Source organism: Amblyomma americanum, chromosome 8 (genome assembly GCF_052857255.1).
Source record: "Amblyomma americanum isolate KBUSLIRL-KWMA chromosome 8, ASM5285725v1, whole genome shotgun sequence".
Lineage (NCBI taxonomy): Eukaryota > Metazoa > Arthropoda > Arachnida > Ixodida > Ixodidae > Amblyomma > Amblyomma americanum.
Window position 1 is genome coordinate 25,637,166 of NC_135504.1, and position 20,670 is coordinate 25,657,835.

The 20,670-nt window shown below is 45.2% G+C and overlaps 2 protein-coding genes across 2 annotated transcripts; one reads left to right on the plus strand and one right to left on the minus strand.

Annotated features, from left to right (window-relative positions):
- Positions 1–7,024: 7,024 nt before the first annotated feature.
- On the minus strand, positions 7,025–12,342 carry LOC144101167 (uncharacterized). Its single transcript, XM_077634214.1, has 4 exons — positions 12,134–12,342; positions 11,775–11,928; positions 9,753–10,047; positions 7,025–8,911 (listed from the first exon to the last, which is right to left on the minus strand). The coding sequence occupies exons 1-4, from the start codon at positions 12,203–12,205 to the stop codon at positions 8,608–8,610; spliced, it is 825 nt and encodes a 274-aa protein (XP_077490340.1). The 5' UTR covers positions 12,206–12,342; the 3' UTR covers positions 7,025–8,607.
- A 1,191-nt stretch (positions 12,343–13,533) lies between these two features.
- Dph1 (diphthamide biosynthesis 1) lies at positions 13,534–17,734 on the plus strand. The gene is made up of 2 exons (XM_077634216.1): positions 13,534–14,453; positions 16,889–17,734. The coding sequence occupies exons 1-2, from the start codon at positions 13,711–13,713 to the stop codon at positions 17,391–17,393; spliced, it is 1,248 nt and encodes a 415-aa protein (XP_077490342.1). The 5' UTR covers positions 13,534–13,710; the 3' UTR covers positions 17,394–17,734.
- The last annotated feature ends 2,936 nt before the right edge of the window (positions 17,735–20,670 follow it).

Sequence of the window (20,670 nt, forward strand, 5' to 3'; positions counted from 1 at the left end):
TGTGGAAGCCAGTTCCCTATGGAAGGGAACTAGCATTCTATGTACCCTGTGATGGGACGCAGCCGATTATGTTCCTGTAGCAAGAACGCCCATGAATGCAACTGGCCGTATAATAATTTTGTCTTAATTTCCCGAACCTTATTAGAGAGCCATCTGCAGTTCCACTGTGTAACCTCTTGCCGAGATTTCCGGCTATTTTTATCTATGATGTATATTGCTTTGAATGAGTTGTGTCAGTTGCGCAAGAGTGTCTAGTACCGCCTCCCATACTGATGTGCTAGCGGCAGGTTTACATTTTGGAACATCCGCTGTCCTTGCTGCCTTATACTGCCTGCAGTCGTCTTTGTTTTTCTGAACTTTCCTTGCGCCGTTCGGCTATACGCACTTTGTTATGGCGCAGCTATACAATTAGTGCTGTCAGCATTGCAATTTCATTGTCTGTTGCATCCTGTCGGCGGGTACGATCCTCAAGTTCCGGAATATCATCGGCAGTATATGCCGGCGTCCTGCGTTTTGCGCGCCACCCAGTCTTCAGCGCTGAAGCAAAGGATGTCTTGTTCTGCGGATCCTCTGAGGCAGGCTCTTCTTCAGTCGCATCATCAAGAAACTCTTGCGACAGAGTATCAAATTTGTTATTAACCACTAACGGTGCAGACTGTTTCCGTCGTCCTGCTTTTGCTAGCTCGAGCTTTCGCGTTTTAGTCGGACACTGAGAGGAAGTGACGTCATGATCATTACATTCTCATAGGCCGCATTTGAACTTCACCTCGCCCGATTCTGTCAAGTGGTCCGGATTAACTCCGTATGGAGAAAATTTTTGCAAGTGTCCTTCTCTGTAGCACCTGCAGCAGTGCACCGGTCTAGGTCTGTACGTTTGGGACGCACTATGCAGTCATTGTAGTAGAATTTATCTGTAGGAGTCTCTGGTCCCTGTAATGCGACCAGAAAAGTGCCACTGTTCACCATACGACGTGCGACCAACACAGTATGTGTTCCTGATATGAGGTCTCTTGCCACCATCACCGTGGAATCATGGAGGTCTAGGTCATATAGACGACGCATCGCTGGGTGTTTGAACCTGACGCAAATTAAGTCTGTACTGTAAGATATTCCTCGGACGTGACAGAAATCTGAGTTATTGTGCGCGTTTTGGGTGCATCCTCAAGTGTGGCTAAATGCACCGTGACACTTTTGGACGTCCTGTGGCTTAGAAATCCCTGGTAACCTGAGGTACCAAGTGCTGCGTCTATCACTCTCTGTACAGTTTTGGTGGGCATCTTTGTAATGTCAAACTATACTGCTGGTTTGATGTGCACTCTGAAGGAATGCTGCAAGGCTGGTGTTGTATAAGCAGATACTGGCTTATCAGGGGCGGCCCTTACTTTCTTTGCCGGTGGTGCGTTAACTGGCGGCCCCGGTAGTCTGACCAGCCGCGGTTTTCGTTGCGGGGTGTCGGGGGTGACTTCGTGTTCCACCTCCATGGAAAGCAGTGCATCTCTAGGCTCGGGTAGCTAGCTGCCCAAGCGCTGTTCTCGTATTTGAACTGCCGACCACGTTGTTCTGCGGCCAGGTGCAGGCTCCAGGTGTTGGCTCATTACCGCAACCGGCAGCGGTCGAGTAAACGCCCGGTCCAATACTTGCCGTTGGACTTGTAGAGGTCGCAGCGACGGCCCGATTGTCCAGCAGCGTCTCCATGCTTGACACCTCGTCTGCAGTGAGGCTCAGCGTAGCCCCACTAGGCCTAGCAGCCAAGCCGGCATTTGGCAACCCGGAGGGTTGCGTCCTTGGCTGTCTTCTTGCCACGCACGGGCTGCTTGACCTTCATACCCTTCCTCATGAGTTCGATGGCCACTGTGTGGGCGCGGACTACAGAAGAAACTCGAAATCTTGCTGGACACGATGTAGCCACGGTGCACAACACGTCCTCAACAACAAGCGCTTTACTTCGGTTTTCGTACCCTTTTCTTTGCTGTTGTGGCATGTTAAATTGGTTGCGCTGTTCGTCAACAGTGGTAACCGAGCGCTGTGCCAATGTATGGAGAACAGTGAAAATGTTTTTCGTGGTTTTATTGACACGTCTTTTTCGTTACTTTCAGTGTAAAAGGGATATTTCTCAATATACACTATATGTCTACGTCATAGTATCCCGTACAATACAGATAATGTGTGTCGACGCACCAGAGGCGTTAAGTTTATCTCAAATGGCGCAGCTTACATTTTGAGTACGTAATTTCGTGCATCATTCACGCCCTATATGTGCGATCATTCCTGTATGTTGTTCACGCAATACAGAACGATCAGACTGTGCACATTGAGTGCACGCAATTTAATGCATGCACGATGTACCTTAATACAGTCGTAGATAATTGCAAAAAACTGTTTAGTATTTATGCAATCGCGTGAAAGCAAACCTATAGCTGTCACACAATGGGCTCCACTGTCCATGCTTATATAAACGACACCAATAAAATTCAGTTAACATGCAGTTGCATAATCGGTTCCCACGATGTGCCGACTCTGCGGACAAGACCCGATGACTGCTTCGCCAACAGCAGTGACTAAATCATTGTTCATGATCAACTGTGCAGAAATGAGCGGCGGCTCCCGAGAAAGCTAGTGAGCGCAGGTAGCGGTTCCTGTAGTATACGTGCGGGTCTAGCTGCACTCTTCGCAGTTGCGAAGGTCCCGAGCACAAAACCAAATGCCACCGTAGTTGTCTCAGCACCGACATCGCTAACACAAGGAACACGATGCAAAAGTGTCTGCGACCGGCGCCTCGATCAAAGCAGGCGACAGCGTTCGAGATAACACGACTGCGGTTAGGTATTGTTCTTTAATACAGACGCTAGCGCCAATTCCTCCTTCTATTACGTTCACGACGGTTGGTGTACGGAGTTACGGCTTCAGCGGAGGTTTCTCCAATTAGCCGGGACGGAAGTGGCTCGCGTTTTCGTCCCCCCGGTTTGGGTGGATGCCAGCTAATAATGGCTCCTTTAATGTTTCAGACATGGGAACATTTCTTTTGTTCTATTAGGCGGCGTCTGCATGCCTTGACAACAAATAACTTATAGCGCGGTCCACGGCCGCTACTGCGATCCGCTTCCGCGCATGCGCTGATTGGTTCTGACACGTGGTAGGCATGCGCGCAGCTGGACGTCGTCTGGCGCCGGCAGGGCGATCTGCGCATGCGCGGTGGCTTCCCGAGGAAACGGATCACGATAAAAGGTGCGGATCGCGCTGTGCTAAAGTGTTCTATTACAGACACGACGACTGCCGCCACCAAGGAAATGGCGCCAGTTTAGTTAAAGAAACTATCACTAAAACTAGCACTCTCATTAAATTCGACCTGCAAAAGCTGGTCGAATTTTGAGTTTCTTTCGCAGGAATGCCAAGTGTTCTCCTTCACAAACTAAAGAACTGCTATACACAACTAACGTAAGGCCTATACTGGAGTATACGTGCACAGTATGGGACCCTAAAACTTAAAATGATATTGATAAATTAGAAACGGTCCAAAACCTGGCTGTCCGTTTTCTGTTAAAAACAATTACAGCACAAATTTCAGTGTGTCAACAGCGCAGAAGTCGTTGGGATGGGTTTCACTGCAAAGACGCAGATATGTACTTAGGCTGAAATTCTTCCATAATATATACCATTCTAAAACAGGTACTGACCGTGACCATTATTTATTTCTGCCAGACTATATATATCTGCAAGAAGGGACCACACTTTCAAAGTAAAATTAAATGCTGAACTGATTTACTAAAAATAATTTTTTTTCCAAAAACAATAAATGAATGGAATAAGTTGCCCAAGGAAGTCGTTTCAACTAAATTTAATGAATGTAGCTGTAGCCATGTAGCTGTAATTTTATGCTTGTTTGTTTATACCAAATTACGCTGCGATGTATTTTCTGTATTTTTTCTCTTCTTTCCCTGCCACAATGTCGTATGATTATGTTGTAACTTGCTCCCACCACTGTACTGCCAAACAGGCGTTGTGGGTAATGTGATAAATAAATAAATAAAATAGTGCAGATAGCATTGTCTGCCTGTGGTTGGCTGAGCATGACACCATTAGGGCATCAAGCTGGCTGACTGGATGGCTTGCGAATTGAGGGAGGTACACATTCCCATATATTCTCCGAGCTCATTGATTTTTTATTTCGGCGGTGCTTGCCTGCTGCAAAAAGCTTTACGGTATAAATACCACTCTGTAACATGAATTTTAAAAGAAGCTCAAGATCGAAATTCAACTGTACGACATGGTTGAAGTGAATGTCGCACACATGTATCTCACCCCACATGGAAAAACTACAGCTGGTATTAGCTGATTCTAACTGCGAGGTTTGCAATCATTTGGGGTTAAATATTGTGAATCAAAATGACGAAGCAGCGATTATATATCCATGTTTTTTCATGCCTCTGCTGGGAGTCAGTGGGTCCCATGTAGTGAGCATCTGAAACCAACTGGTTCCAGTCTAGCTCTCGGTTGGGAGTCAGGTAGTGTCGGCTGGCAGCCATCTGGGAGCAAATAGTCGTTCAAGCCTCTGTGTCAACTGTCGTTTGGATCAGTCGCTTTCTACTGATTAGAGCGCAGGACCCTGACAGTACATTATTCTGCTTCACCGATCGGTTCAAGGAAAGGGACAGGCATCGCTGACAGCGTGGCTGTTATTTTTGAGAGCGGCGAAGCAAAATAAATTCCATACACTGGTACACGGAGTGGGCAGTTCGAATTTGGCGCCATAGTAATTAAAACACGTTAGCAGCGGACATTGCATTTGCAGCGAACTTCATGCACATCTAATGCGATCAGTCCGGTTTGCTCTGAAAAAAAAAAAAGGGAACTGGATGTCCTCGCACTGTAGAAGTAAATAACGTCGGGTGCAGCTGGCAGTTTGTTACTAATTTCTTTTATTTCCAACTCCCCATTTTTAGAAATTTTAGCACGTGTTTGCAGAAACCAGGTGCATCGAATGCGGACTACGGTCCGAAAATTACAGTAGTCCTCCGCCAGCTCGGTGTGTCAGTGTTTTTTTAGAGCCATCACCGTATCGCAGCTGTTTTCGAAGGGTGTAGCAGGCCACCTATATTTGGATAAAGTTTCACTAGCCCAACCTTGTGTTGGTATGGCTTTCGCGCCGGCACAGCTACCACACTTTGGACCTAAGCAGTTCACACCCTCAAAGAGTGGTCAGTAATATATGGCTTACCTCTGGATGGCCCGTCTGGGCTACTGTTCATAGTTCGCCCTCGAAGCGTCATTCGAATTGTATGTCTGGCAAATCACACAAAACATCAATCTGTGGCTGTGGGATAGAGTATAGACACCAAATTTTACTCGCACGTTTTCTTCTTTGCAATGATGTTTAGGAAATTAGAATACCCGTCAGAAAGAAACCATTGAGTGCGATTCAATTTCCAATTAGAAACCAAATGGACCCAAATGAACTCAGGAAAACCAATCGGGGAATCCATCTGGTTTCCCTAATTATAGTCCAATTGGTTTCCCCCATTCCAATTGGGCAGTCCAATTGGAGTCCAGTTCGCCCTGCCATTTCAGCAGAATTATCCAACTGGTTCCTGGGATTCTACTGGTTTCATTACTTTCAATTGGATTGCCCAGTTGGTCTCGTGTTCCAAATTAATGGTCAAATTGTATAAAGGCTACATTGATTCCGCTATTACCAAATGGCTAGTCCAGGTAATAGAGGGGTTCAGTGCCTTGCTCCAAATGGGCAGTCCATAGCATTGCAAGTGAGCCAACAGGAAGGTCCAACTCAATGTTCCAGTTGGTTAAAGATGCGCAACTGGAAAGTTTCCAATCGGTTTTGGGAAAACCCAGTTGGAAGCCAATGAATGCCTTGATACGAGATCTGAGTATTGCTCTCTATTTACACAGAACAGTGAACTAATGTGGTCTTAGTAAAAAGATATGAGCTGTGCTATCTGCTGATTGTTTGAATTATTTCAACTATCACTGCGGGCATGAATCAATGAAATAGTTTTGCCCAACAGGCAAGTGCCACTGGCTCCAGCAGGAGGGTCTCATGAATTAGGTATACAAGTTTGAGCAAAAGTATGCTCTGTGAATATAAGCTGACTGTGTCTGTGTTCCTTCTGTGTGATATTGCACACTTGTTTGTTTTCACTTCCATAAACACGTGGAATTCTCACAACTTCAATTCCAATGTAAAAATGTTGGCACTAGACGCGCAGCATCTCCTGAAGTCCTGGGATAAAACCCAATTGGTTTTACGCCATTCAAATCAAACTGGAAACTGAATGTGGACTCATTCGATTGAATGAGAACACGTATGCTGATGACATAGGCCAGGAAAAGTCTATTGGATCACACCAACTGATGTCTTCCAATTGGAGTGGACCTCTTGGTGCCTGCCCATTGGAGCTGACCATTGCGTGTTGGCCAATTGAAATGGTTTAAATGGTATTTTCCAGTGACATTGAAAACACATTTGGAAATATCCAATTGATTCCATATGGTAATTTCCAATTGGAAACGAATGTTTTTTTTCGACTGGGACATAAATCAACACATGGTATTCATGGCCGCTAAATAATTTAAAACCAAATTTCTTCCCTCATGCTGTTCCATTTTCAACAGCCTAACGATGTCTGCGACTTCAAAGGTTAGTATAGCCTGTATAGGTCATAAAAAACTGAAAAAAATCGTAGCTTTTTGATTTGTTAATCCAGCTCTTGAGCCAGGCTGGCTTAAGCATTGAGAATTGAAACGACAAAGCAGTGATTATATATCGAGGTTGTTTCTTGCCTCAGGCAACCTATACTGACCTTTGATGTCACAGCCATCATTCAGCTGTTTAAACCAAAACAGCATGAGTGAAGAAATTCGATTACAAATTTTTAGCAGTCACAGGTAAATATTGTTTGGTGATCCATATATACTAATGCATTAAGCACCATTACAAAGCAGAAAACAATCAACCAAAATTTTGGTGCAGACACTCCTTAGCACAGGCCATCAAGAAAAAAGAGTGGGCTTATGGTGGTCCTCCTTTATTTAATCCACAAGTCAGAACACAGGTGTACCTTGACATGCATATGTATAACACACAATGAGGTACACATTTAATGAGGTAAAATAGTGTGACCTTGCAAAATCCTGTACAAGGACTAGGCATCTGGTGTAAAGAATCTCAAAAAATTTTCAAAACTGTCTGGAAAATAGCCAGACAAGTCTGTGGCCGCACATTTAGTAAACCATGGCAAGAGGAAAAAGTAAAACGGCGTCTCTTTAAAAAAAGAAATAAACAGGCAAGAGTATTGGGGCAATGTGGAGACAATGCAGTCCTGTAAAAGTATGCAATGAAGTATACTTGTTCGTAATGGAAGACTCGTCGCAAGTTGGTGAATATTGTTTTGTTCAGACAATAAGCAATAAAGCCATGCAAATGTCACCTTATATGCAGTTGTGACCACGAAGGCAGTTAAAATAAATCGTATGAAGATATGTTGGTCAATGCAGTGTATATTCACAAATAATGTAAAAATCTTGGGACAAAAATAATAGCATCACAACGAAATTGTAATTTAAGTGTTTACAAGAACTCCAAAAGCCAAATGCCATCAAAGGGCAGATATACCTGCAATTTTTAAATAATTTAAATAATTTGAGTCAGTCATCACAAATGCACTGGTTGTAATTTGTGTGAATGAAATGACTGAAACAGCCATGATTTTGCATATTTTTGAAGGACATTTGCAATGGCTGACCATAAAAAATCAACAATGATATCCCTCATTTCAAAAATAACCAAGTTACATGCAAGGATACATATTTTAAAATAACAGCTTGCTTTGCATCCTTAAAGACAAAAGCTTTCTCAAGCTGTAGCTTTCTTTCAGCCATGGTGCTATGCAGTAAATGGAACAGAATGCTTAAATTTTCAAGCTACACATTAGCTGCAAAAACTAAAAAGAAAATTCGCATGCAAAAGTTTATTTAAAAGCTGAAGCAATTGATCACAGACATGCAAGGCTTTCCGGTATGCGAATATTAATAAAGCCGATGCAATCACTTCTGGCCTTGAGATGCTCACTGGCAGTGTTTTCCTCTTACGCAGGCATACCACTGGCCACGCCATGCCAACAGCGAGTGAGCTAGAAGGCCAAATGATCAAACAAAGTTAAAAGAACATCTAAAGCTGCCAGAAACTTATTTCAGACTACTGCAGTCATCTAGAGCTGCTTCATAAAGTAATGTGTTGTTCTTTTGCCCATAAACAACCCTCAATTTGTGATCTCGACCCCACAGAGTGGGCAGTCAAGTGTTCATATGCATGTATTGCAGTCGCAATGCAACTCCACAGTCAGGTGATACCATAGTCAATGACCCTTGCAAATACAATATGTGAATGTATCCTTAGTAGCCTGCACACATCTGCACGCAATGAACAACCATGACTACACATATGAACAGTCAAGTACTCCATGCGGTGGGGAAACTACACAAAAGCGAAAAAATTCAACAACTGTGCTTCTGCTCTTTTGGGCTACTGAAGACAATTTTCAGCACCTGCAGAGTGACATGTGACCCCCCTGCACGGAGAACACATGACTGCTCCTACAGTGGCTCCTTGTCAAGGGTCCTCTGGATGGAGGTGCGCAGGTTGTCTTGGAGGAATACCTTTAGGTTTTTCCGGTTGATCATTGTGCCAAGGTTTCCTATCTGAGAGGCCACCCAGCTCACCACAGGTACACTGGGAACCTTGACCCAGATCTGACTGAGTTCAGTGACCTTCAAGGACTTGACAGAGGCTTTGGCATTAGGCTTGTGCAGTGGCGTTTGCAGAAAAACGTCTACAGTGGCACGGTCAGCATGTGCAATGAACTGGCCAGTGACACCGGGGATTGGCGTGAAATTCCACCTAGTTAGAGAAGCATCAGTGAAACAAATGAGTTGAAATGTTTTGCCTCGAAAAGAGCGACCAAGTTTCAGGCACCAGAACAACAAACACCTAGAAAAACACTACAGCTGAACAAGCTTTTCAGCAGCTCTAGTCTTAAAAATCTACCCTGAGCTCAAAAAAACTCCCCAACAGGCCAGAGATTTGGTGTAACAAATAGGCCCAAAATTAAATTTCCCCCAATAATCTCTGACCGGCATTGCTCAATGTCAGTTTCCTGCATTTCCTGTACTATTAATTCTCACTGTTTACAATTAGGTCATGTGCCAACAAGCTCAATACTTGTAGTTATAATTCTAATTATGCAGCCACTCCAACTTGCCTAGTTCGCATCCTCTTTAAGCTCAATTCTGACTCTCTCCTTAATTTCAGAAAACCCAATCCCCATAAAAGTTCAACAACAATGCACAGTTTTACACCCAACGCAGCCGACGAGTAGCAGAAGGTGCCGTAGTAAAGGAATTAGGCACATGATGCTCTCAAGGCACAAACCTCCAGGTTCCCCACAAAAATACCGTTTGCCCCCAGCATTTGTTACTGCTCCCTTAAAAAGCAGGGAGTCGAATCGACAATTACCAGAAGTGGAACCCTAGAGCATGCTTTGTGCAAAAGATAGGAACACTGCACGTGGTGCAAGCGGAACAGCAGATGAGAAAGACGGTCACATAACAGACCACTAGACACAGCACTAGCAATGCAAAATGTAGCTGCATTGTCGAAGCCTTTGCAAAACCACGAGTGCAGAGACAACTGTGACATACTACGCTAGATCAACTCCGAACATTCACATGCAGTGCCTCACCTGTAGCGCACATGCGGACGCACCAGGCCGATGAGCATGGTAAGGTTGGCATAGTCACTGCCACACACCAACTGTGGTGGATGGCGCAATTCAAACGTACTCAGCCCCCACAGTACGCCATCGTGCAGCCGCAGCGGTGCGATGTCGCTGGGCAGGTGGAATGGCTCCTCCTCACGCAGCCTATCACGAATCCGCTCCACCAGCCGCTCTAGTCGTGCCTGCTGGTCAACATTGTTGTCGCAGAGTGGGGCAATGTCTCGCTTCACATGGCGCTGGCTGACATAAGCAGTCACACCTGAACAGGAGGAAGCCAGCGCAAAGCAATCAAAGAGGTCACAGCGAGACGCTGACAGCAACAAAGAACAGGCTACGAGAAAGAGTTGCCCCAACAGCTTTCTTGTCCCCAAATACAAAAGGATGAATGCACAAGCTGGAAGGCAAACATGACAAAAGCATTTTCTAAAATGCTCGCATTGAAGAATGAAAAAAAAAAAAAAACAGAAATATCTTACACCGTTTTAGCTGGCATAAAACAAATCCATAATGCAAGAGAAGAGTATAACAATATAAGCATTCAATGCTTTCCAATTTTCGACATGTGCTACATGTTTCGCAAGTACAGAGGTGAGCACACTTGTCCACAGCGCTTGATCAGTGCTCGGCGGAGGAAAGGAAATGAAATTTTAAAAGCAAGGTACAGAGTTTCTCAGGTAATACTCGCGCTCAAGCACAGCCTGAAAGAAATGCAAACCATGCAGGCACAAACATCTCAGCCCTAGCAAAGCAGCTGCATTAGCGCATTTCACTTGTTTTGTTAGACAGCGCATCACTCGAGCGCTATAGGCAAGCGTGCTCACCTCTCTACAGTGCGTGCGATTCCACTCCCCGATTTTTTAACAGAAAATTTGTGCCCGATAAGTAAGAGGCAGAAGAACAGTCCAATACTCCTGAAATGTCACCTGTAAAGTTTCATTCTAAGTTCCAGTCAAAAATGCCAAAACCTGGGGCTTTATTTTCACAGCCATGACCACTGTGCTTCAAAGGAGGCAAAATGCCGCAAAGCTCGGATTTCAGTGCACGGCCAAGAACCGTAAGTGGTCAATGTTTTTTTTTAGTTCAATTTATAGTTGCCTCATCGCCCTTTCAGGAATTGCTGCATGGAAGTACACAGTTAACAGAAAAAAAAAAATCAAGGACACAAATCTGGAGACTTGCATTACAACACGCCTCAGTTCGGGTGCAGGTTTGGTGCACGAAAAGATTAATTTCACTACATTCTGTCATACCGAAGAAATTTCCCTATAGCCTAATGGAACTATGGACAAAACTAATTACAACAGTATACGCTGGTTGGAGATAATGAACTAGTTTCTTGTCCATTGGGGAATAAACATTCTGGCTCATGCTGACTGGTACACGGCTTCACAGTCACACTTCAGTACTAATTAGCTTCAGACATTTGAATGTTTCTGTCATGCTATCACATGTGTAATGTGCAGTACAACGCCAAGAAAATGTGCATTCAAAGTACTATTCTCGAAGTTCAAACGGCGACTAGGCACTCCGTAGCAAATGCGCAATGGCTAGCGTTTATGGCAGCGGACCATTTTTTTTTTTTTTCAAGTGACAACGGCGCCCTTATGCCGCTGATATTCCAGGCCACGAATACACAGCTATCTACCAAACTTAGAATTAGGCGTGCGGTGCTTCAGGGCATTCTGTGCTACGGTGGGCGCGTGTCCTCGCAGGACGGCAAAAAAAATGCCCGCGCCACCATATTTTAAGCCCCGCGAGAAGTGCGCTCCCGGGCGTAAAGTTCCGGAATTGCACAGCTCGGCACGCCAGCACGCCTGCATGTACAGAAATCGTTAGATCTCGTTGGCATATGAAACGACGCTGCTGCCTTCGCTGCCAGAGCAAAGCGGAAGCGGCGATGCTTCGACACGGCCGCATTTTCAGATTCAAGCCAGTGTGGCGCATCGCTCGGCCAAACGGAGGCAAGGTAAAGACAGTAGCACCCACCGGCAACAGCACACGCCGTCAGGAGGAAGATAGCAAGGACTTGCATGGCTGGCTTGAGAGTACTGCGTCGGTCTCGACGACCCTGAAACCTGTCGCTGTTGACAAGTCCCGAAGGTCTCCAGGCGTCAAGAGCTGACCGAGTTAGCTGCCGCAGCTGGCTCGTCCGGTCACGCGAGGGGGAAAAACAGGAGACCAGTCGTCAGATAAAGTGCCGTGGCGAATGCAGCAGCCAAGACAAAGAATAAAACGACGGGCGAGTCACTGTCCAGACGTCCGTTTAGTCACGAAAGCCGCGAAACACGATCTTCGAGAGCGCAGTCAACTCAAGAAAGAAAGCGAAAAGCGATACGGAGACGAACCTGATTACGAACGTTGTCGGCGACTCCACGAAATCCGTCCCGCTTTGTGGCGCCAACTTCTTCGAAAGTCATAGGCGTCAACTTCCGCCTTTCATGGCCTGAAATAAGCCGCGCTTTTCTCGGCCTTGGGTGCCCGTCCCGCGACGGAAACGCCTGACCAACACGCAACAACACAGCTGGCTCGAAGCAAAACTTGGCAAAACTTTTGAGACGGCGGCTTTGCGGCTATCTTGCCGGTTACCTACAAAACTAGTTCAATGAACCTGTACGCATGGCTAATTGGTTTATTTGTGTCACGTGCTTGAAGAGGCGTAAAAGGCGCGAAAGGTTGAACGTATGTAGCGCGCCTTTCGGTATTCTGGCGCGAACACGAACACATGATGCACATGATGGAGCACTGTCCTTTGTTTGTTCTTGTTGTTGGCCTCAAAATCGCGAGGCGATCCAAAAATAATAGAACTGTGCTGAAAGCGAAATTTTACTTTGTGAAATCGATGAGTTGTTGGCTAAGCTCAGACCTTAGCACAGGCTTTCGTGTGCATCAGAAAACGCAACAAATAAACACTCATTAAATAATGGATAGAGATCAGTTAATATAATAAAGGAAATAAAAGGAGGTGACATGCAAGTGGATAGTTTTCCGCCACCAGAGGCTAACAACAGAAACAACTGCAGCGATCGCTAAGTACAGGCGCCCCTCGCGCTTGCGGTCCCAGCCGGACGTCAACGCAACGCACGGTGGTTGCTTAATGCGCTTATCGCAGCTGTTGTGAAGCTCTCTGCAGGGCCCATGAATCAATGCGTATTTGGTGCTTTGATTGAACCAGATTAAGCGATTAAGCCTACGTTCGGAATAGGCGGGCAAGGTCAACGGATTGTCACGCCGCTTGCGGCGTTCAGGTGAACTGCGTTTTAAAACACACATAGATGTGGTCGCTGAGCTCTTTGATTCCTGATGATACCGATGACGAAAAAAAAAAGGGGGGGGGGGAATGCTTCTCTAAGCATCAGCAGGGTGTATTTTGCAGCTTGAAATTGTATGCCAGCCAGAAGCAATTTCTAGAAAGTTTTCATTTGTGTACTTGATTTTTCTATGGACGTTATGAAAGTGCGTGTAACTGTGCAGCTCTTGCTGCACCACCACTGCGCTTGTGCTGAGCATCGCTGTAACGCCAGTGCACAGAAAGGTGTTTTATTAATCATTATTATCGAATGAGCAAAGGAAAGGGCACCGAAACAATTTCAGTTTTCGGTGGGCACCTCAACCATGCTTTGAGGAATGCGATGAGAAGAGACTGAAAGAAGGAAGGAATAGGTGCAGTAATATGGGCTTCCGAATCATTTTGACCACTTGGGGATTTTTAACGCATAAGAAAAATGGAATGGCAAAAACCAAACCACTGGCCAAACATGTCATCGACACCACCACCACAAAGATGGCCGCGTTCATGTATCGTTCGCACCGCTCGTGGTAGGAACGTAGGATCAGCTGGAATGACATCGTCGGGCAGCTCTGTAGTGCTACAGTTTCTCGCCACTGCAATTGTACGGAGCTTCGTGAACTGCACGTGGGAAGGATGGATAAAAGCGAAGCCATTGTCGTCGTAGCCAACCCGGCCCGCAAGGTTTTTTCAGCACGAAAGCCAGGAGCGAGGGCAACAAGCCAAGTGCCTCCTGAGATCGCTGAAGACCCTGAAATCTTGGACGCCCTCCGCTGTCTGCCGTCCAACTACAACTTCGAAGTTCCGAAAACAATATGGAGAATCCGTCAGCTGGGCGCTCGCAATGTCGCACTGCAGTTCCCCGAGGGATTGCTGATATTCGCCCTACCAATCGCGGACATACTGGAAAAATTCACCGGCTGCGATGTTGCCATACTTGGTGACGTTACCTACGGCGCTTGCTGCGTCGACGACTACACTGCTCGCGCCTTGGGGTGCGACCTGATGGTGCACTACGGGCACAGCTGTCTCGTGCCCGTGGATCAGATGGGCGGATTAAAGATGCTCTACATATTCGTGGACATCAAGATCGACATCCTCCATCTCGTGGAAAGCGTCAAACGCAACTGGGGCGTCGACACGCGACTGGCGTTCGTGAGCACGATTCAGTTCGTGTCAACCATACAGGCTGTCGCCACCGAGCTAAGAAACGACGGGTACAAAGCCAGGGCACCTCAAATCCGACCGCTGAGTCCAGGTGAAATTTTGGGCTGCACGTCGCCTATAGTGGACGATGCTGAAGTGGCAATCTACGTCGGTGACGGGAGGTTTCACCTGGAGTCTCTCATGATCGCCAACCCTGGAACTAAAGCGTACAGGTGAATAGCGCTTATTTTTTTTTTCTCCGTTTAGTATCTTTTCTTGTGTAGAGTTGTGGGCTTTGTGAATAAATGCCTTTGAGTCGGATGCAGCCTGCAGGCTTACCAGAACGGTAACAATCGCTTTAAGAGGCAGGAAATATTGTAAGGAGAAAATTGTTGCCTCCACACAAAGAAATAAAAAAAAATGAGGAGGGATGAAATGAACCCAGAGCAGGGGAAGTGCTGCAGTTTACATTTCCTTTCTCAAGCGCTAGTTAAACGTTCCCCGTTTTATGCACCCACAGAAGGTCAAGCAGTGGAAGGGTGATAGAGGCTAATCTCTCACATCTTCAGCTGTTTTCTGAAGTGTGTGCACTGCGCCGTGACCTCCTGACACCAGACTGTTTTCTTTCTTTTTTGTTCTTCAAATGTTTACTCCTCACAGCCCCAAAGAAAGATTAAAACAAAGGATTCTATCTGTCAGTGATTTCTTTCAGAACGGGACCCTGAACTCTTCACCGACTTCGGGAAGTTCCATAACCGTCTCAACAGAGGGCCTCGTCATGCCATAAATAACTACTTTAACAACTTATTAGCAGTACCATCAAACTACACTGCTGTTATTTGGAAAACAAGATCAACCTGCTATTCAGGTCATCAGACACAAATAACTAATTTATGGAAATTGTGATCAATAATGTAAAACCTAGGAAGAGAGATTGACAGATGCATTTAATGATCATTAGGAGGTCATTCTGCAACGTGATCACAGATTGTGAGCTTGCAATATTTTAATGCGATAGTGTTAAGGCTCCCATTCTGTGGAAAATCCAGCATTGTCGTCAGCACTGTGAGTGAAAAATCCCTGCAGAAGCAACCTGGGTGGGCCACCTAGGTCACGTGACCTTGTGGTGCCATCAAAACCTGCTCACCAGATCGCAAGCACACTGACCACTGTGGCAGGTGGCAGTTAAATCAATGATTGATCGCGAGAGGTTGATCAGGGAGAGTAGCCAGGGTCTCCGAATCTCCGCTGGCGGTAGCACTTGCCATCCAACAGCAGTGGCGCATCGCTTAACCGGTGCACCACTGCACCAGGGTCTATGAAAGTGAAGCTGAGAAATTCTGTATATATGGGCATAAACCCATTAACGCTATCGCATCATACCCATAAGGCGGGGCTTAAGTGTCCCCTCCAGTTCTTTTTTCAATCCTTGAAAAAGTTCTTTCGCACCTAGTAGGTTCACAAATACATACAACTTGATAACAAATTCATCGTACGGTCTCTGGAAACAACGCTCCACTGAACTTGCCCTGCTTTTTCAGGAAGAGTTTATCCTAAAAGGTATTGGACAAAAACACTATGTACTAGGAATTTTCAGCGATTTCAGCTAAGCGTTTGACTCTTTCGACTGAAGTTTCCTTCTACAAGACCTAACTTTTTGTGGCATACCTGTACATGGCACTGCTTATAATGTTATTCAATTATACCTTAGTTATTGAAAACAATATATAACTTTAAATACTTACTCGTCATCTATTAAACCAAATTTTTTGGCAGTCCTGCAAGGAAGCATTTTAAGCCCGTACCTCTAATATATTCATGAATGATATTGTCAACCTGGACCGCATTGCAAAATTAAATCACAAGCCTAAACATGGTGGCTGTACCTACGATCCATTTGTTCATGCTCTGTTGATAAGCTGTTACATGCATGTTGCATGTATGTGCTACTGAATGCACATCTGAATGGTTATGGACATTTTGTTATAGACCGGTAGCACGCGTTTCCCGATTTCATACATCCCTGAAGACTGCCTTGTAGTAGGCGGCCCATTTGCCCACTGGGTTGTGGGCAGCCTGCCAGGTGTTTATGGTTTATGGGTGTTTAATCCCTCCAAGGGACTCAGGCTATGAGAGACGCCGTTGTGAAGAGCTCCGAAAATTTCGACCACCTAGGGTTCTTTAACTTGCACTGACATCACACAGTACACGGGCCTCTAGCATTTCGCCTCCATCGAAAATGTGACTACCACGGCCTGGATCGAACCCAAACCTGCCAGGTGTGTGCACCTGGCAGGCCTTTCACCTCGAGGAGTGCCTTTAGGAGCCTTTACCCAGGTGTTTACCCAAAGGCCCTTAGGGTGAAGGCCTTCATAGTAAATGCCTTTAGGGTTAAGGCCTTCAGGGTAAATGCATTCTCGGTAAAGGCTTTTAGATCAAATGCCTTTAGCACGTAAGGACCTTAAGTGCCCCCTGTAACTAGTGCACAATATTATGCGCTTAGCCATGCGCTTAGCCATGCTCAACTCAAGTTGCATAAAAGCAGCCGTTTCTTCCATCTTTTCATTTATGGCACATGAAAGTAAACTCAGAAGTAAAATTCAAGTTATGCCTGCTCTGCTATTTCTCTTCTTAACACTGCCATTAAGAGATGCAGTCCAAAATGCAGGTACAACCCATATGACAAGACCTTGACCGAGGAAGGGTACGACCATGCCACGATGCTCAAAGTTCGTCGGGCAGCCATACAGAAAGCTGCCACAGCTGGCACATTTGGAGTCATCGTGGGCACGTTGGGACGCCAGGGCAATCTGCAGGTTGCCGATGGCCTGAAGAAGACCCTTTCTACAGCTGGAAAGTCCACACAGAGAAATGTGGTCTGCGTTCTTCTCTCGGAAATATTTCCCAAGAAGCTGGAACTCTTCAAGGACGTGGATGCTTGGGTTCAGACATCATGCCCACGTTTGTCCATTGACTGGGGCCTCGCCTTTGCCAAACCTGTGCTGACACCATATGAGGCTAACGTGGCAATGAAGACAGTTGCCTGGAAAGAGCGCTATCCCATGGACTATTATGCCAAAGATAGCCTTGGACCTTGGACTCCAAACCACAAGCCAGCTGTGTCAAAGGCTGAGGGGAAGTGTGAAAACTGCCAGTGCCAAGATACCAGCTGACAGTTGACCTGTGTCAGCTGCTTGTGCTGCTGTTGTGTGCACCACTTGAAAAAGCATTTGTTTATTTTGTTTAATTGTCCGCCCCATCATAACGAAAACACTGCTGCCAATAGGGAGTTTTCCCTGCTCCCTATTCAAAGCAGTAATTTAATTGTGGTGTTAATAACTCATGTTGACTGCTACAAAAAGTGACTGAATGTAGCTGCTTTTGAGCACAGTTTTTGCTTCTTTCACACAGTGCTTGTAATTTCTCATTACGATCTTTATGTGATGAGGTGCTGAAAAGTAGCCATATATTGTGTCTGGGAGTTGACGTGAAAAAATAAAGCAGAAAATGGGAATGGTTCTTCTACTTCGTAGTTTATTTCAACATCACTGGTGTTGAGGATCGCAAACGGAAAGCCACAAGACCACTGAATGTCACTTGTAAATACTAGTACTTGATATGAATTCAGAAATGTATGCGCAAAACAGCATGTGTATGTAGCAGTTCTAGTGCACCAAATATGGTACACAAAGGGCATGAAATTTTGCAACAACTTTGAAAAGAAAAAAGTCAATTTCAACAGTTAGGGGGCTGTAATGTATTCTTCAGCATAAAACAACAGTTTGCATGAGGCTGGTTACTGTAATCATGAGTGTGTTAAGAAAGTATTCAAAGTGGCTAAAACTCTGTCACTCTGCACGTTCTCTCCTCATGATTGTGTTCTCCTGTTAGCCGAAAGGTTTCCTTCAAGTAGTTACTGGAAATAATGAGGTCTGGTCAGCCCAAGCTAACATCTTGAATGCTTCTCTCCTTGTGCCTGCCTGTGGTGCAGCGATTCAGAGTGGCAGTAGCTAAGATGGCCAACATACCTGTGCGCCCACACTTGTGTAACCCACCTTCCATCAGTTACGGGGATGCTAAAAGGGAATACTAGGCCCAGCCAGATTCAGAGGTTAGTGTTCCAATGTTTATGCTATTTGTGCTCAGGTCAGAGCCTGGTTAAGTAAATATGTTAAAGTGAAATAACAGTGATGCACCTCAAGAATTTCAGTAGCTGCACATTGCCACAGTTGGCGCATTGTTTTGATCTCCACTGTTTCAACAGGGTACCAATGTACCGTCTCCATAGGAAAACAGCACAAATGCTGTTGACGTATAAGGATGCAAAGTGCCACTTGCTTCGCATGCTGCCCATTTGGCCTGCATGAAGCCGTTGTGCGCAGTAACTTTAGAACCGTAAAAATGCGTGTGCAGTTAACATGATTGACGACGCCGCTGAGAATATTTTGGACCAGTTTGGCATTCCCCGCTCGAGTCTACTGAAGTTATTCAACATGTCCATTAGAGAGAGGTCACGCTTAAGCTGGTGCTTCAAATAGAAAAATGAAAAGGTCTGCCTTTCAGTTCGCTGCACTTAAAGCTTGTCGGGCGTGGCATCGCAATGCATTCCTTCATCCAGGCAGGTAAAGGGGCTGACAACCAACCAAAATGTATCGTGAGATTATGGAGGAAATGAAAAAAATCTTGCCTCATCCTGTAAGAATTTTAAGCACTGATCGAAGAAAGGAGGATTCATAGTTTTAATTTGTCACTGAATATTGCATAAAACAAACTGCAGTGCCATATTGCGGTGACACCTTGTCATTTATCACCGTATCCCACCACACTCGGTGAAATATTACGAATTTGTTGTTTAGTGCACCTTTTTTCTTTCAGGAGTGTTTGTCATATTTTATTAAATAAAATTTACGCTCTCTCCTGTGCACCCCTTGATGAAGAGAAATGCCCTCTTTGCATCATCGATGAAGTGGTTTTAGCTGTAGTCACCAGGTGGCTCCACAGTTTTCGCATATTTCTTGCATGAAGCGGCAACTACGATCTACTAAAACTTTCGTCATTGAGGCGTTTGTCACTGTGCCGTAACAGCTTTTGGAGTGGAACTCAAATGCATACTGCTCTGTTCTAAAACTGTCCGGCGAATGAGGTTTTATTTGTTTTCGGTACATCACTAATCAGTATGCAACCGCCATTGCGCTTGCTGATCATGGTTTGCGGCATCGGAGTACATAAAAATGGATGCATCCATTGATCGAAAAATTTTCGGCAAAAATCTACACAATTTCTAACAAACTCATTGTGGAATCAGCATCTTAAATGGCAAGTTTTCTATTCCACCGAAAAAAAAAAAAAATTGGTGCTTAAAATTTAGCTGTTGGTCCCTTTAGCAAGCCTTGTCAACACAGTCAGTGAGAGCATCAACCTACAAGTTGACGTCCTGAAAGCAGCTGGCTACCCTTTGAAAGCGATGGTTTCAATTACTTATTCATAAAAGGGCAATGAAGGAATAAAAAAATAGAAAAAAGATGGCAAAGATAAAAGGCCCGAGGTCTTGCATTAGATGCATGTCATGTCTCATAAACCAAAGAAAGACAAACAGCATCGCGTTCCATTGCTGTCCTCGGCACGAACAAGACTAAGAGACACAGAGGATAACTGCAATTTTCGTTCTTAATAAAAGTCGTTTCTCTGGATATGCTGATGTTTGTCTGGCAAAAAAAAAAAAAAGGCGCACATATTGCCTAAAAGATTGCATTTAAATGTTTTCCCACCAGTTCATTCAAACTCATGCGACATCTAGACTGAAAAGCACATCGTGATCACAGTATTGAAGTGTATAGTATATACACACTCAGAGACTGTCTTGATGCACCCAGTTAGCTTGTGAAGATGGCTGGTGATGGCAACCAGTATATTCCATCTTTTGACCATTTTGTAGTTTATAAGGCTCCGTTTTCATTGAAAGTAGAACACCTCTGTCATTAGAACACAGGTCTATTGATACAGGCAAACTTCATTTCATCCTCAGTGTCTAAGGGCTACTACATAAAGGCAAATAATGGAAATTAGTTGTTTGGAAATGGAAATGGCACAGTATCTGTCTCGTATCTCAGCGGACACCTTGAACTAAGGGAAGGGATAAAGGACGGATTGAGAGAAAACTGACAGAGAGGGACTGGAGGTGCCCTCCGGAATAATTTCGACCGCCTGGGGATCTTTAATGTGCACCGACATCGCACAGCACACGGGCACCTTTGCGTTCCGCGGTCGGGTGCAAACACTGCAGCGGTGAAAAGAGGCCGTATTAAGCATAAATTCATACTTTGGTCTTCAGGAGTGGTATGCAACAACCGCTGTCGTACGGCCGGGCCTATATCGGTCAAAAGGGATGCTATCTGAATGACAGGCTAAAAGAGAACAGGCACTCATCACTTTATTTACTCCTGGCAACTT